Genomic DNA, 17087 nt, shown 5'->3' on the forward strand with positions numbered 1-17087 from the left:
GCAACTGCCTCCCACCTTCATCTCCCAGTCATTGGGGTGATTGCTTACTTCTTTTGGGATCTTTTGATCTCGGCTGAAGTAGAAGCCCCTTCAAACTCCAGCGAGCAGTGTAGAATAAGGGAAACAAAAAAATGCATCCTCTCTTTACAGCAATGGTTGTCATGTTCTGGTACTTAAAGGTTTTAATGAATGGGTGTGTGTTAATGAATGGATGAGTGAATGGAAGAGTTGATAAATGAGTGAGTGGGTAGGTGAGTTGGGAGGTGGGTGAGTGTGTAGTTGGATCTGGTCAAGGGGGGGTAATTGGGTCTGGTCAAATGTAGGTTGTGAGGTAGTCTGAGGTTATTGGTTTGGGGTAATCAGATCCAGTCGAAGGGTTAATTAGACTGGGGTTAATCATGTCTCACCAAGGGAGTAATGGGGGTGATGGGTGAGAATTGTCGGGTGGAGATACCCAGTAATAGAGCCAGGTATCAAACTAACATTTCCTGGATAACTGAGAAGCCAAGTCACATGAATCCAGCGCAAGTCTCCAACTCTAGCTCAGAATTGGAGATATTTGTACAGGAAAGCAGGCAACAGGCAATTGCCCATCAGAAGTTGAAACTTCCTGGGCAATTACCACATATGATCCATGCCAGAACTTCTGCAGGATCCTCCGACGATCCAGGGACTGGAGGATTTCAAATTATTCACTTTTGTGTGTGTTTATGTGAATGCATTGCATTGTCAAACTGGGATGATCATTAGTAACATTGATGAATAAATATATTCAATTATTGCTGAACTTGCTGGGTTCAGTAACAATAGGTTAAAATAGATGCTGTGCAATTTGAAATGCTATGTTCAATAATTCAATAGTTAAGTTTAGAAAAGCAGTTCCTTTCAGCAGAGCTATTAATGTCAGTGTATGAGATATATTGGTTTGGCTTACTTTAAATCATACAACCTGCCCTGCGCAATATTCAGAACCTTGCTCTGGATCAAATCCAGATCATATGTTATATTATTTTCCATTCATTAATTTATTTGCTTCTTGTCTGGAGCCACTTTATTCAATTTCTTTCTGTTTATCTTTGATTTTCAATATTTACATCATTTAAAAAAAGTCAGGAGCAGTTGATGATTGCGGGCATTTTCAAATTGACTCCTATCAAAGAAAGTTGACACAATCATAATTTTTTTATGTCCATGGAATTGTTCAGTTGTTTCAATTGTTGTTTATTAGATGATTGACTTTGTCTACCGAAGTAAACGTAGTTCCTAAATCAACCCAAAACCTACGCTGAAATTTAGATGAAAAGAAATGTTGAAACTTGTTGTTGGAATATGTGTACATAGTCTAAAAATTCACCTTAATTTTGTGTTCCAGCATTGCCGCAACTGGGTATCAAACTCTGAACCTTTGGACACGCCAGTAGAATTTATGCTACCAGACTGCCCTCGAGTCTCTGCAGGTACTGAGTTATTCTTTTCAGAAAGTGTGGGTAGATTGTTTTCTTCAAGAGAAAGTATATTCACCTGCAATGCGGCGTTATTTTAAACGCTAGAAAGGAGATTTACAGCAGACACACTGATGCTTCGATTGCATCTCATTATTTTATGATCTTAAACTTCTGAGTAAAGGTAGCCAAGTGGCACAGTGGTTAGTACTGCTGCCTCACAGTGCCAGGCTCCCAGGTTCAAATCCGGCCTCAGGTGACTGTCTGTGTGGAGTTTGCACATTCTCCCCGTGTCTGCATGGGTTTCCTCCGGGTGCTCCAGTTTCCTCCCACAGTCAAAAATGTGCGGATTAGGTTGATTGGCCATAGTAAATTGCCCCTTAGTGTCGGGGGCACTAGCAGGGTGGATAAGTGGGATTATGGGGATAGGGCCTGTGTGGGATTGTGGTCCGTGCAGACTCGATGTACCAAATGGCCTCCTTCTGCACTGTAAGGCTTCAATGGGCTTCTAAGTAACTAGATTGCCTGTGGAATTCTCCCACTTTAATATTCTTTATGATCCTGAACACAGCATTAATGGGTATTGTCACATATAATCCAACGTTATTCACAATGTCACTATAATGGAACATAAAAATGTGGCAAAGTATATGATAGCAATAAGTATATGGAACAATAATGTATTGATTATATGGCAATTCAGTTAAGTGTATTTCACTTTAAGGAAATTGGACCAACCAGCAACTGAATGGACAAAATTAACTGTGATTGAATTTCCATGAGGGTTCTCCCAATCATCCTCTGCCAAAGATGATACAAATAATTGGGAGAATCCCTGGGGAATTTTAATCCCACTGAAGCTCGTCATCGCCCTTCCCCAGCAATGATATTCCTTTTGTCAGCTAGTATAACAGTTCTTGGCTTTTTCCAAGTTGTTTTTGGACAGGGATACTCACTCAGATATCCTGGACTAAAATTTGGGAGTAACAATGTTTAATCAGAGGTGTAAGAAGTAAATGGTACTTCTCTGCTCTTTAAAAAGTTGGATGATTAGCCAAGGAATTAACATGCATCTTCATAGAAATCATAGAAGAAACCATAGAAACCCTACAGTGCAGAAGGAGGCCATTCGGCCCATCGAGTCTGCACCAACCACAATCCCACCCAGGCCCTACCCCCACATATTTACCCGCTAGTCCCTCTAACCTACGCATCTCAGGACTCTAAGGGGCAATTTTTAACCTGGCCAATCAACCTAACCCGCACATCTTTGGACTGTGGGAGGAAACCGGAGCACCTGGAGGAAACCCACGCAGACACGAGGAGAATGTGCAAACTCCACACAGACAGTGACCCGAGCCGGGAATCGAACCCAGGACCCTGGAGCTGTGAAGCAGCAGTGCTAACCACTGTGCTACCGTGCCGCCCTGCATCTTATGCATCAATTTTAAAATAACTTGACATTTAAAACTTGCCTTTAAATTCTTCATAACGGATATATTCAGTTGATGACACTGATTCTAATTCTGAGGGCTATCAGTTGCAAGTTGTACTCCAAATTTTAAAATACATAATATAAGCTGGCACTTTAGTGCAGTGCTGAGGAAGTGCTGCATTGTTGTAGCTGCTGCCTTTTGGTTGAGATGTTAAATCAAGGCTCTGTTTGTCAATCTGTTCAAGTGCATTGTAAAGACCTTGTGACAACATTTGAGGAAGAGCATTTCAGTATTTTCTGCACCAGAAATTTATGTTCAAGTAGAACAGAATCATAGAGATGAGATTTGTAATATTAACTGTATATTTAGCTCAAAGTGTTGCCCAATTTTGCCTATGGTTATCAAATGGCAGACATTAGAACCCCAGTGGAAAATTACCACCATGTTATGTAGGAAGTAACTTAAATTTGAATTCCAATATTACGAAGTATAGACGTTTGTAGCTTAGGCAAAGCATGAAAATTTCCACAAAATATTGAAATACACATAGATGGTTCCAGAACACCTTGAGACTAATTAAGAATGATGAAATGCACTGTACTACTAACAACATTATGAAGCAGCCCAGCCACCTCATTAATTTTATTACTTAGCTGACCATTGGTTTAGGATCTCACCATTATGCTTGCCCCTCCTCACCTCCAACTATCAACTCTTGCAGCAGTCTGCTCATTGTGACAATTACAATGGAAACCTTCATGTACGTAACTGATCATGTAATTTAGTCCAAAGCAAAATAATGTGCATTTTCTAAATTTAGAAAATGGATGATACAATATGGAGGCTAATTTGTTTCAACGCAATATTGTGTCACTAAGCATCCAAACTTAAAACTACCTCAGCAGGCCTATGACCATCTCAACCGAAGTATTAACCAAGGCCAAATGAAGCTGAAATGTGCTTTGACTGATTAGGCATAAGTTCTATCAAGGATATTAATGAAAATTCCAATATTATTATAGTTGTCCTCAAAGGATTTTGCAATAATTTTCATAAGGTGCTTGTCAATCAATGCAATTCTTATTTCACACATACTTATTGTGAATATTGCCAAGGCTACAAGGTTGGTTGAGTAATGTGTTTACCTAATCGGATAATGTGCTCTGGTGTGTAGTATATACTGACCCTGTCTGCTGCTGTTTGTTCAGAGAGGAACAACTTGTCCCTTCATGAAGTATGTCTCAGGCCAGAGCAGGAAGTTCTCAGGTTACCTGGGGGCAAACCGCTGTTTGCAGTTACCGCTGCATTGGCCCCGATCAGGCGGGAACCTGATGAATACTCTTTAAATGTTATTTAAATATAATTAATAGGTTTGAGGCCGGCTGCCCCAGCCTCCTGTTATGCTCCCAACACCCCCACAAGTTGCACCAAATTCTTTGTATAATGTGAAACCTTTGAAATGGCCTGGTCACTTTAATATCCACGCCCCCTGAACATGAAGCCTTAAAAATCACAGCAGCATGCCAGTCTACAAAAGGGATTGCCTTTGCTCTCTCTCAGAAACCCCAGGTGTGAGCAGACCCCTTTGAAGTCCTCTGACTGATAGGTGATAATTCTGCCACCAGGATGTCACCTGCCAGGGTGTCATCTGCCAGGGTGTCATGTACAGGATAGCAGGTGTCACTTCCAGGTTGGCATGTCCAGGATGGTGGGGGGGAGGGTGTGGTCAGGCCAGATCTCTAACTGGGGGAGGTAGTGGTGGGGGGGGAATGGCACACCCTCATGCCTGCACGGTGGGGGTGGGAGAGGGAGATAGTTCCTCGGTGATGGGGGATAGGGGTGTCACCCTTGTTAGCAGGGTGTCACCGTTTCGATTGAAAGGGTTGTAGGGGGCCTGTCAGTTAAGTCTGAGATTGGAGCGCCCTTTAAAGATGGCGCCCCGATCTGTGTAAAGCTGGGCTAGCTGGCGTGTTTCCTGGTGGGCATCCCTTTCCCCACAAAAGGTGGTTGAATAGCACCTGTCATGCGCTGCCAGCACCAGCGAGAAACACTCCAATTTGGCTGGTGGCAGTGCTTGGTTTTTTTAATGGATAATCCGGCCCTTGTCTCATTCAAGTTCCTCATTTGAGTAAGATGCAAATTTTGTATATGTAGTGAAAGGTTTAGATTGTGATTTAAAGTGCTTAAATCAGAGTTTATTATAAACCTCTTTGTGTGCCATGTCTGAATGTTCACACGAACCTTCTATAAAAGCTTTACTTTATGCTTTACACTTTAATTGTTAGCCTGACTCCAGTTGTTAGCAGGTATGTAGATTACGCTGCATTATTTTCTTAATTTTAAATATCAAAGCTTATATAGCAAAAGCTTCATTCTTTACTTTGTACTTCAAACCTGGTGTGTCCAGCTGGTAATGAAGATACAGCTTAGCCTGTCATTAAATTTCCCTACAACTAATTAGCTGATCACCAAAATGCTCTTTGAAATACTGACAAATGCACACAAATTCCTATTTCAATTATATAAAAATCCTGTTGTGTCAGTAATGTAGAATGAATTTGAAAGAACCAGATTTTATATTGTAGCTTGGAAAATTGATCCAGACCTAGTACAGTTAATTTGCAGTGAAATATACTTAATAATATATTGGGAGGGATTCTCCCAACCCTCTAGCTTCTGGCAAGAATCACAATAGCCTGGAGATTCGGGTGTCAGGCAAAATGTGAGTTCAGCGCGGACACCAAACCCATCGCGATGCCTCCATCAGCCCCAAAATATTCAAATGCACTATTTTACATCTGATTAATAGGCTTGAAGATCGATTCAATTCCCTTCAGCTATTCACCCACCTCCCCTGCGGTATCTGCACTGGGCAGGCTTTAGTAAAGGTCCTAACAAGCATAGACCTGGTGTGTTGGACCCCGAAGATTCAGGGAGCATCACCAACCCTTCAGCAATGAGAGGCATCCTCCCCCTCACACCACACAGGCATGAGGTTGACCCGACCTGACCCCCCCACTCAGCCCCCCATTGCCCCTCAGATCCCCCACTCAGCCTCCTTCCCCCTTAGATCCACCCACTGAGGACCCCTCTCCCCTCTGCACACACCTGCAGTTTCTGACTGGGGAATCTCTGTTGCAGAATGGATTGCTGCAATCCTGCCAGGTGAGCGGTGGTCATGGAGGTTAAAGTTACCTGACCGCTTCAGAATTTGCACAGCTAACAGACAGGAATGCAGGTGCATGGCCTGAAGGGGAACCTGAGTGAGGATCTGAGAGGGAAGTGGGCCTGAGCTGGAGTTCTGACAGGGAAGAGGGCTGGGTGGGAAGTCCAAGGGGGAAGGACCTGTGTGGGGATCTGAGGCAGAAGGGGGCCTGAATGTGGAGTCTGAAAGGGAAGGGATGCCTGAGTGGGGAATCTAAGAAGGGGGTGGGTCAGGTTGGATCACCCTCATGCTTGCACAGTGTGGGGGGCTACCCGTTATTTGTGGGTTGTGGGGAGGATGCCCCTCTTTGGTGAGGAGTTGGTGGTGCTCCCCTGGTCAGCATGGGGGACACCAGTTCATTTCTTGCATGGAGTGGGGCTGTCTCTGAGCGTGGAGATCGGGGCTGGCCAGCGCGTTCCCTGAGACAAGCTCATTAGCCACTTTCAGGTGGGCGAATCCCAGCTGACAGATACTGCCAATGCGAGCGCGAAACACTTCTGTTTTCCGGCGTGGGCACTTAGTCCCAAATCAAGAGGATTGCAGCCATTATCAATATTTCCAAATAACAAAAAAAACATTTGCCTTTGATTATTAGTAGAAATACTTTATATTTATTTAATACAATTAATAATTCAAAACAATTCATTTTGTTCTATATATTTATTTATTCCCCCCATAACTATAGCCCCTTCAAGCCCACCCCCGACCGGAAACTCACCATTCCTCTGATCAGCATCTTGTCAATCCTATCCGTCATCCCGTCATTGGTGGTTGTGCCCTCAGCTGACCAACCCCACCATCTGGAATTCCCTCTCTAAACTCATTCCCCTTTTCGATTAATGCCCTTCTGGAAATACATTTCTTACTAAGCTGTGGTTGCCTCTCCTACTATATCTTTCTTTAGCTTTGAGTCAATTTTAGTCTGATTGTGCCTCTTTATAATGCCTTGGGACATTTTCTGTGTTAAATGTGCTGTATAAATGCACATTGTTGTTTCTGTTGTGGAACACATTCTGCAGCTATGTTAATGTTTTATCATCCTGTTACACCCTGCTAATGTTACAAGACATATACGAGTGCCAGCATTTTGGTATTTAGCAACTTGAGGATAACATATTTTCTTGAACGATATCACCCTTATATATCTATGGGTTATCCATTAAACATGTATTTATGCCTCATGTCACATTGTTTGTCACTACTTATATTCTTTAAATTATGACTGTCCAAGTATTCTGTCAAAGATTCAGTGTTCCAGTTATTTGCATTCACATGAGGCTGTGGACTCTAAAACTTTGGTGTTTGCAAGCCAACAGGACGAAAGATATGATTTCTAAGCTTTGAAAAGGACAAGCCAGGGAATAGAACAGAACAAAGAGATCTAGGGGTACACGTTCATAGCTCCTTGAAAGTGGAGTCACAGGTGGACAGAGTGGTGAAGAAGGCATTCGGCATGCTTGGTTTCATCGGTCAGAACATTGAATACAGGAGTTGGGACGTCTTGTTAAAGTTGTACAAGACATTGGTAAGGCCACATTTGGAATACTGTGTGCAATTCTGTTCACCCTATTATAGAAAGGATATTATTAAACTAGAAAGAGTGCAGAAAAGATTTACTAGGATACTACCGGGACTTAATGGATTGAGTTATAAGGAGAGGCTGAATAGACTGGGACTTTTTTTTCTAGAGCATAGAAGGTTGAGGGGTGACCTTATAGAGATCTATAAAATAATGAGGGGCATAGACACGGTAGATAGTCAATATCTTTTCCCAAAGATAGGGGAGTCTAAAACTAGAGGGCATAGGTTTAAGGTGAGAGGGGAGAGATACAAAAGTGTCCAGAGGGGTAGTTTTTTCACACAGAGGGCGGTGAGTGTCTGGAACAAGCTGCCAGAGGTAGTAGTAGAGGCGGGTACAATTTTATCTTTTAAAAAGCATTTAGATAGTTACATGAGTACAATGGGTATAGAGTGATATGGCCAAATGCAGGCAATTGGGATTAGTTTAGGGGTTTTAAAAAAAAAGGGCGGCATGAACAAGTTGGGCCGAAGGGCCTGTTCCAAGACTATAACTCCTTGACCCACCCATTTGTGTAGTCAAGGCTAATCTGTATCCACTTCCATCTATCCGCTTGGGTTCCCTTACTACCCTTTATTTGCGATAATTATTAATCTCAGATTTTAAAATTATTAATTAAACTGGCATCTACTGCATTTTGTGGGAAAGAGTTCCACTCTTCTACCACCTTTTGTATGAAGAATTGTTTCCTAACCTCTCTACTGAATAGCTGGGCTCTGGTTTTAATGTTACTTCCTCACCCAGCTTTTTAAAAAGTCTCTCAAACTACCCTGTCAGTCCCTTTCATAATCCTAAAAACCTCAGTCAAATCATCCCTCACCTTCAATATTCCAGGGAATGCAAGCCTAGTGTATGCATTCCCTCTCATAATTTAACCCTTGGGAACCCTGGTAATATGCTGGGGAATCTGCACTGCACTACTTCCAAGGCCACCATGTTCTTTCTAACGTACGGTGCCCTGAATTTTACACAGTGGTTTAATTATGGTTTAATCAGGGCTTTGTATAGCTGCAGCAAAACTTTCTCCCTTTTGTCTTCTAGCTCTTTAATCACCTTCACTATAGAAGGTGGGTGGAGGTGTTTTTGTCGATGTTTGTTAATCTGTTTGTCTGTAAACAGTACATCTCAAAAACCAATGGATAGGTTTCAACGAAACTTGGTATATAGAATGGGTATGGCCCAATGAAGAACTGATTAGTTTTTGGCAAATGTGCGGATTCAAATCCAGATCTGTATTCGGGCACGTTTCAAAGCATCTATTGACATTGGGAAATAAGGAGAATTAACATTTTTTAGAATGTTGTGGTTTGTTTTAGAGTGTTATGAATTGTCTCAGTTGCTATGGTGGAATTTGCCATAGTTTGTCAAAATATGAACAAAGTTTTTATACTAGGCTGTTGGATGTGAATTCATCTGAAGGCTCTATATGCCTGCGGATGACCTCACTCAAGCTTGCGAATTTGCACCTTTAACATGCGATTGCCATGTTATTTTCATGGTGGACCAACCTCCTACTGTGCACTTGCCTCCTGAGAATTGATGTGCTGAAGGCACGTGTATCATGAGCAAAATTCCATTGTCCCTGGAAAATGCCTGCTAATTCATTCATTAGCAGCCTCAATTGGCTTTCTCCTGGTGCAGTGCCGGCTGCCATCAGCACACTGAAGCTGAATCCTCTAAAGACAGGAGGAGGCAGGACCACATCGGCATTGCTGGCCAAAGCCATTTCTTATCTTATTTTACCCCCCACCACACCCCCTGCCTCCAAGCCTGCCTCCAAGGGCCTGGTAAAATTCCCCCACTGTAGCTATACACAAATACTGCAGTAAACTTGTGCAAGTTTATTTAAACAGTGGAGAAACAGCTAAGGACATGATAGATTTAAATTTAATTTGTTGTGTATTGTAATTCTAAACGGATTTAGGGCGGTCATCCTTATTGAATTGAAGAATTATCATGTTATCTTGCTATTTCTTGGAATTCCTGCTTTTTCTCTGACATAATATGCATTACTGAACCCAGCACAATGTAAGATTACTAGTTTACTTACTACTACCTTCTGGATGCTATCACTTTTTTTTGTTTCAAATTAGTTCTTCCACTATTTACAAAAAAATGTTCTATAATGCACTTGCAACTGCGCCAATGGCATATGCTGTTGGAACCTTTCATGCACTCACTAAGTACCCTTAAGACCTGGACACCAGCAGTTTCTTAAATGGAACTTTAAGATCTTTAGTAGCTGCTTTTAAATAATCTCCAGATGGTTTGACATAATGAAGATTCTATTGCCAAGCATAGTTAGAATTTTTTATGTATTGCAGCATTTGGTAGCTCAGAATTTGTTCAGTACACTATCGGCAGTAAAATTTGAAAAGTCTCTTTTTACTCTCCTAATTTGAATGACAGTACCTTTTATGCATTATATATATTTTTAAACTCCATGTAGTGTGCTACCAACAATTCAATTTTTTTATTTCAATCTGGAAGCAACCTGTCTGGCCCTAGTACACCATGAGACAATAATTAGTGAAGCTAACATCACATATGAAACAGTAGTATGTTCAGCTAGGTCACCATCAGATTTAAGGGTCTTAACAGGTTGAGGTTGGAGGGCAATCTCTCCTTGTTTAATCTGACGCGATGTCTGCTGAGATTTGCCAAAATCTTCAGTGACCTCTGACTTCAAGGTGCGATACTCTGGTGTTTTTTTATTCCCTTCTGTTTCAATGCCCATGGGGCTTTGTGTACAACTCATTTGAGAGTTCATGTAAAACTATGTACAGATGATCAACTTTCTATCACAGGGAGATAAACATCTTTGACATTTTTGTCTGTCACCACAAGATTTTTAAATTGTGTCAAGGAACCATTTCATTTGCTATTGTGTGTATATTCAACCTGTGTCAGTTCAAACAAAATTGTTTGGATTTTTAAAATGAATAGGTTAATATATAGGTGTGAGATGTCTAAAGGAAAACATACACTATTGGATTAGATGCTTTCAGGTTTCTGTGATGTGCCTGATGGTAAACAGATATTAAGTTACTATCCCCTTCACTGACAGAAATAATGGTTCTCACCAAATCCTGAAAGCCCTGAGAGAATGTGGTCTGCAACCTAACCCAAGTATCAGAAATCCAGAATTTAATGCTTAGATCATGGCTAAACTGTACCTCAGCTCCATTTATTCACCTTTGGTACAAATCCCTCCACACATGACCTAATAAAAGTCAAATCTCAATCTTCAAAATTTCAAATTCCATTGTCATTTGGGGGGAAAAAAACAGTTTCAGATGTTCCAATATCTTGTGTTAAAATGGTTCCTGGTTTCAATCCTAATATACTTAATTTTAGACCTCAAGATGTTGAAGGGCTAACAGAGGTATCCTTTTTTATGCTGGACTATTTTTGTCAGTATTTATTAAACTTTTTTTTAAAAATAGCCAATTAGTTTCTCAATACCTGAATTACATTTCTGAATAAGATAACTCCTATCAATTGTGTAAGTAGCTGCCTTGAATGGTTAGATAAAGATTGGGGCTTCTAACACCAATTCATTTGTTAGAATCCACTTCAATTCCTCAAAAGCATACCATTGCGGCATTTTTTAAAAATAAATCCGTCAGTGGCACAGCTAGGTTGTTAAAATTAAGGATGAAATTTCTATAAAATCATTACATTCCCAAGAAATACATTTCTCCTGATTTTGGGAATGGGCAATTCTATCAGTGCTTGTACTTTTGCTGCCCTTGGCAACACTTGACCTTGCCCTACATCATGTCCCAAGTAGGTTACTTTAGTCTTAGCGAACTCGCTTTTGGCTAAATGTACCACTAGATTAGTGCTTTGTAAACCTTTGACTAGCACCCCTAATTGATTTAGGTGGTTTTCCCAGGTGGCACTACAGACCAGCAGGTCATCAATATATACAACTGAGTTGCTTATACCAGCCAGCAATTGAGTTATTGATCTTTGCAAGGTTGCTGGGCCATGGTTTAAACCGAATGGCATCACTTTGCATTGGAAGAGCCCATCTGGCATTACAAAAGCTAATATTTCCTTAGCTTGGGTGGCATGAGGACTTATCAGTACCCATTTAATCAGTTTTGACGATGCAAACACTGTTTCCCACTTGGTCAATACAATCCCCAATGCAATGAATCATATATCAGTTCAGGTCACTGTATTATCTTTTTGATAGTCAATGCAGAGTTTCTTGGAACTGTCCAGCTTAGGGACCAGTACGATAGGAGAACTCCAGCTGCTCTGGCTGGGCTCCATTATGTCATTGTCTAACATGAATCGAATCTCCTCTCAGACCTTGCCAATTTTCAGGGCTTAGCTGGTATGGGTTCTGTTTAATAGGTGGAGTCTTCCCTACATCCACATCATGAATGGCCAAGGAAGTGCAACCTGGCTTATCCCTACACACTTCCCGAACTCTCTTTGCAGTTTTATTATGCCTTTCCTCGACTCGATATTTAAACAATCAAGTAATGAGTCTAATGTCCCTAGTACTTCTGTGTTAGCTTGCTTCACAGTAAGAGGTTAAATCTGGGAATTTTCCATGTCCCCTTGTTCCATTAACTGCTCCTCACTGTGATTTGCATTTTCATCTGTCCTCACTACCTGACATAGGTTCACCGGTTTGTCTTGTTCCCAATTATATTTTCTTAACATCTTTATACGGCACAGCTGTTGTTTTTTTCACTGGTCGGTTGTTCATCAGGCAACTGATCCCACTGATCTTTTTCTTCACACAGTATGGGTCACTAAAACTAGCTTTCAGAGATCTGCCAGGTAATGAGAACAGCACCAGGACCTGATCCCCTGGTTTCAATGTCTGAGCTTTAGCACTTCTGTCTGTCTGTCAGTCTGTCTGTCTTTTGTGGTCTGCTGGGAGGCTTTAAGGCACTCCTTAGCCATAGCACATGTTTTAGCGAGTCACTTGTGGAAAGCCGACACATAATTCAATAGCGGTTTCCTCCCTTTAATACAGGAACTTTTCTTTGATCAGATTACTGCAGTCTCTTACCTCATGCTCATGGACTAGCTTGAACAGACTGAAGCCCGTGGATTCATTAGCTGAATCTCTAGTGGTAAACAACAGGAAACCTAACCCCTTGTCCCACTCATAGTAGCACTCACAGCAGTTGGCTCTGGTCATGGGTTCCAGAATTTTGTGATACTGTCCCAGAGCCTTGATGGTATGCCAAGGAATTTAGCTCAATGCCAAGGTCATGCATAACCTCCTGAAATACATGGGACATAAAATGTGAATTTTAATCCAGTTGAATCTCTTTAGGCACTCTATTAAGGGAATGCCTCTGAACCACGTCTTTACGGATATTGGCTCTGGGGTTCGGGTGGCCATGTCCATGATGATTAAGACTTATTTAAGCCCATCCAATTCCTAGGTAAGGGTCCCACACAATCTACCAGAACTCTGCTAAGGGGTTCATCAAAAGCACGTAGAAGTAATAGTGGGTGGGCTTGATTGCAGGTTGTGGTTTCCCAACAATCTAATAGGTATGGCAGGTCCTCAACTTTATGGAGGTGAGGCCAATATAATTGCTGGTTCATTTGAGCCTGGATGTTTCAGATAACCACATTCCCAGCCATTGAGATGTCATGGATTCAGGATTTCCCTATGATAGCTGGGAGGAATGACAATTGCCACTGTCTACACTTCCTCTGCAGATTGCCAAGAAGATCTTCACTTCCTCATTGCTACCCCATTTTTTAGCTAATAGCATTCAGGAACCTCTTCTGCCTTTGCCTTAAAACAGGTGGTCTCTGCAATTCCTTTGAATTTGGAGGCTGCCTGCTGAGCCTCAAACAAGGAGGATCTGCTGAACACCTCCTTATTTAAATCCACCAGAAAAGTTTCAGCCCGTTAGATCTCTGGGTCATCCATCAAAGTACTGGCTCGGCTCACTTTAGTGGACCTTGCTTATCCATGGACCTGGTCACTGTGCATTCAGAAAATAATAATCTCCCAGACTTAATTAGGTTTGGTAGTACTGCTGAGGAGGCTATCAATCTACATCCTACCAAATCATTACCCAGTAGAAAATTTATCCCAGCCACAGTCAGACTAGGGACAATTTCTACCGTAACTTACATTTTTGATCATTCATCTGATATAAAGGTACGGGCATGTACCACATTCAATACCCGTGACTAGAACTTTCACATTCATTGGGCTCTCTGGTGGGAAGGTCATACCTTTATTCAGCATTGATAATTGGATATCCCCTATATTTTTGAATTGACTTCCTTGCTTCATTAGAGAGATATGGGAATACCTTTCCCTTGAACCCTCAGGGATTTTGTCTGTTTGACCGCACCAGTGACAGTATTCCTCGAGAGATCAATCATCGTGGTTAGGGCCATGGACTTGTCCTCCATGTCACCTGTTAGGACACATTTCCTGGGCTGACTTTATGTGCTCCAACAAAACCCACTAGTCTCCCCTTTTAATTTCAGAATTCTACTTGCATTTTTCCTGCTTTACTACAGTACAAATACACGGATCTTCAGGAATCATTCCTACTATTTGAACCTTCCTTCTTGACCTGTGGCGGGCTCCCTGCATTTTCACTTTTATTCTTTCTTTCATTGTCACCTCATCACCTATTGCTGTCTTAACATTCTGTCTTACCCATACCTCTAGAGATTAGTAGGAAAGAGATTTTCCTTATTAAAGGGTCTGTGTATGAGTTTGTGACCATCCACCATACAGCAGCGTCTCTCACCTTTGAGACTCTTTATTTCTCAATATGGGACATGGTACTTTAAGAACTTAGGACTTAGGAGCAAGCGTAGATCTTTGGGCTCTTCAGGCCTGCTCTGTCATTCAATAAGATCATGCATCTGGTTGTGGTCTCAACTCCCCTTTTCTGTCCTCCCTCTCGTAACCCTTGACTCTCTTCTCTATTAAAAATCTGTCAAGACCCAGCCACCACTGCTCTCTGGGGAAGAGATCTCCACATACTAATAACCCTCAAAAAACAAATTCTCCTCATTCTCACTCTTAAAAGAACATAGAACAGAGAACAGTACAGCACAGAACAGGCCCTTTGGCCCACTATGTTGTGCCGAGCTTTGTCTGAAACCAAGGTCAAGCTATCCCACTCCCTATCATCCTGGTGTGCTCCATGTGCCTATTCAATAACCGCTTAAATGTTCCTAAAGTGTCTGACTCCACTATCACTAAAGGCAGTCCATTCCACACCCCAACCACTCTCTGAGTAAAGAACCTACCTTGGACATCCTTCCTATATCTCCCACCATGAACCCTATAGTTATGCCCCCTTGTAATAGCTCCATCCACCCGAGGAAATAGTCTTTGAACGTTCACTCTATCTATCCCCTTCATCATTTTATAAACCTCTATTAAGTCTCCCCTCAACCTCCTCCACTCCAGAGAGAACAGCCCTAGCTCCCTCAACCTTTCCTCATATGACCTACCCTCCAAACCAGGCAGCATCCTGGTAAATCTCCGTTGCACTCTTTCCAGCGCTTCCACATCCTTCTTATAGTGAGGTGACCAGAACTACACACAATATTTCAAATGTGGTCTCACCAAGGTCCTGTACAGTTGCAGCATAACCCCACGGCTCTTAAACCCCAACCCCCTGTTAATAAAAGCTAACACACTATAGGCCTTCTTCACAGCTCTATCCACTTGCGTGGCAACCTTTAGAGATCTGTGGATATGGACCCCAAGATCTCTCTGTTCCTCCACAGTCTTCAGAACCCTACCTTTGACCCTGTAATCCACATTTAAATTTGTCTTACCAAAATGAATCACCTCACATTTATCAGGGTTAAACTCCATCTGCCATTTTTTAGCCCAGCTTTGCATCCTATCTATGTCTCTTTGCAGTCTACAACAGCCCTCCACCTCATCCACTACTCCACCAATCTTGGTGTCATCAGCAAATTTACTGATCCACCTTTCAGCCCCCTCCTCTAAGTCATTAATAAAAATCACAAAGAGCAGAGGACCAAGCACTGATCCCTGTGGCACTCCACTCGCAACCTGGCTCCAGTCCGAAAATTTTCCATCTACCACCACCCTCTGTCTTCGATCAGATACAGTAAGAAGTCTCACAACACCAGGTTAAAGTCCAACAGGTTTATTTGGTAGCAAATACCATAAGCTTTCGGAGCAGAGCTCCTTCGTCAGATGGAGTGGATATCTGTTCTCAAACAGGGCACAGACACAGAAATCAAATTACAGAATACTGATTAGAATGCAAATCTCTACAGCCAGCCAGGTCTTAAATGTACAGACAATGTGTGTGGAGGGAGCATTCAACACAGGTTAAAGAGATGTGTATTGTCTCCAGACAGAACAGCTTGTGGAATTCTGCAAGTCCAGGAGGCAAGCTGTGGGGGTTACTGATAATGTGACATAAATCCAACATCCCGGTTTAGGCCGTCCTCATGTGTGCGGAACTTGGCTATCAGTTTCTGCTCAGCGACTCTGCGCTGTCGTGTGTCTGAGGATCGTGGGATTATATTCATTGGAGTTTAGGAGGTTGAGGGGAGATCTGATAGAAACTTACAAGATAATGAACGGCTTAGATAGGATGGACGTAGGGAAGTTGTTTCCATTAACAGGGGAGACTAGGACGCGGGGGCACAGCCTTAGAATAAAAGGGAGTCACTTTAGAACAGAGATGAGGAGAAATTTCTTCAGCCAGAGAGTGGTGGGTCTGTGGAATTCATTGCCACAGAGGGCTGTGGAGGCCGAGACGTTGAGCGTCTTCAAGACAGAAATTGATAAATTCTTGATTTCTCGAGGAATTAAGGGCTATGGGGAGAGAGCGGGTAAATGGAGTTGAAATCAACCATGATTGAATGGTGGAGTGGACTCGATGGGCCGAATGGCCTTACTTCCGCTCCTATGTCTTATGGTCTTATGGTCTTAAAGGCCGCCTTGGAGAACGCTTACCTGAAGATCCAAGGCTGAATGCCCGTGACTGCTGAAGTGCTCCCCCACAGGAAGAGAACAGTCTTGCCTGGTAATTGTCGAGCGGTGTTCATTCATCCGTTGTCGTAGCGTCTGCATGGTTTCCCCAATGTACCATGCCTCGGGACATCCTTTCTTGCAGCGTATCAGGTAGACAACGTTGGCCGAGTTGCAAGAGTAGGTACCGTGTACCTGGTAGATGGTGTTCTCACGTGAGATGATGGCATCCGTGTCGATGATCCGGCACGTCTTGCAGAGGTTGCTGTGGCAGGGTTGTGTGGTGTCGTGGTCACTGTTCTCCTGAAGGCTGGGTAGTTTGCTGCGGACAATGGTCTGTTTGAGGTTGCGTGGTTGTTTGAAGGCAAGAAGTGGGGGTGTGGGGATGGCCTTGGCGAGATGTTCGTCTTCATCAATGACATGTTGAAGGCTCCGGAGGAGA

The 17087-nt window shown here is 42.4% G+C and overlaps 1 protein-coding gene across 3 annotated transcripts in view; it reads left to right on the forward strand.

The window, feature by feature from the left end:
* arb2a (ARB2 cotranscriptional regulator A) overlaps nucleotides 1-17087 on the forward strand; it is a 511621-nt gene that overhangs the window by 351079 nt on the left and 143455 nt on the right. For all 3 annotated transcript variants that reach the window (XM_078214787.1, XM_078214789.1, XM_078214788.1), the window contains exon 10: nucleotides 1373-1457. In XM_078214787.1, coding sequence (XP_078070913.1) covers nucleotides 1373-1457 — 85 coding nt within the window. The remainder of the gene's footprint in view (nucleotides 1-1372; nucleotides 1458-17087) is intronic.

Source organism: Mustelus asterias, chromosome 6 (assembly GCF_964213995.1).
Source record: "Mustelus asterias chromosome 6, sMusAst1.hap1.1, whole genome shotgun sequence".
Classification (NCBI taxonomy): domain Eukaryota; kingdom Metazoa; phylum Chordata; class Chondrichthyes; order Carcharhiniformes; family Triakidae; genus Mustelus; species Mustelus asterias.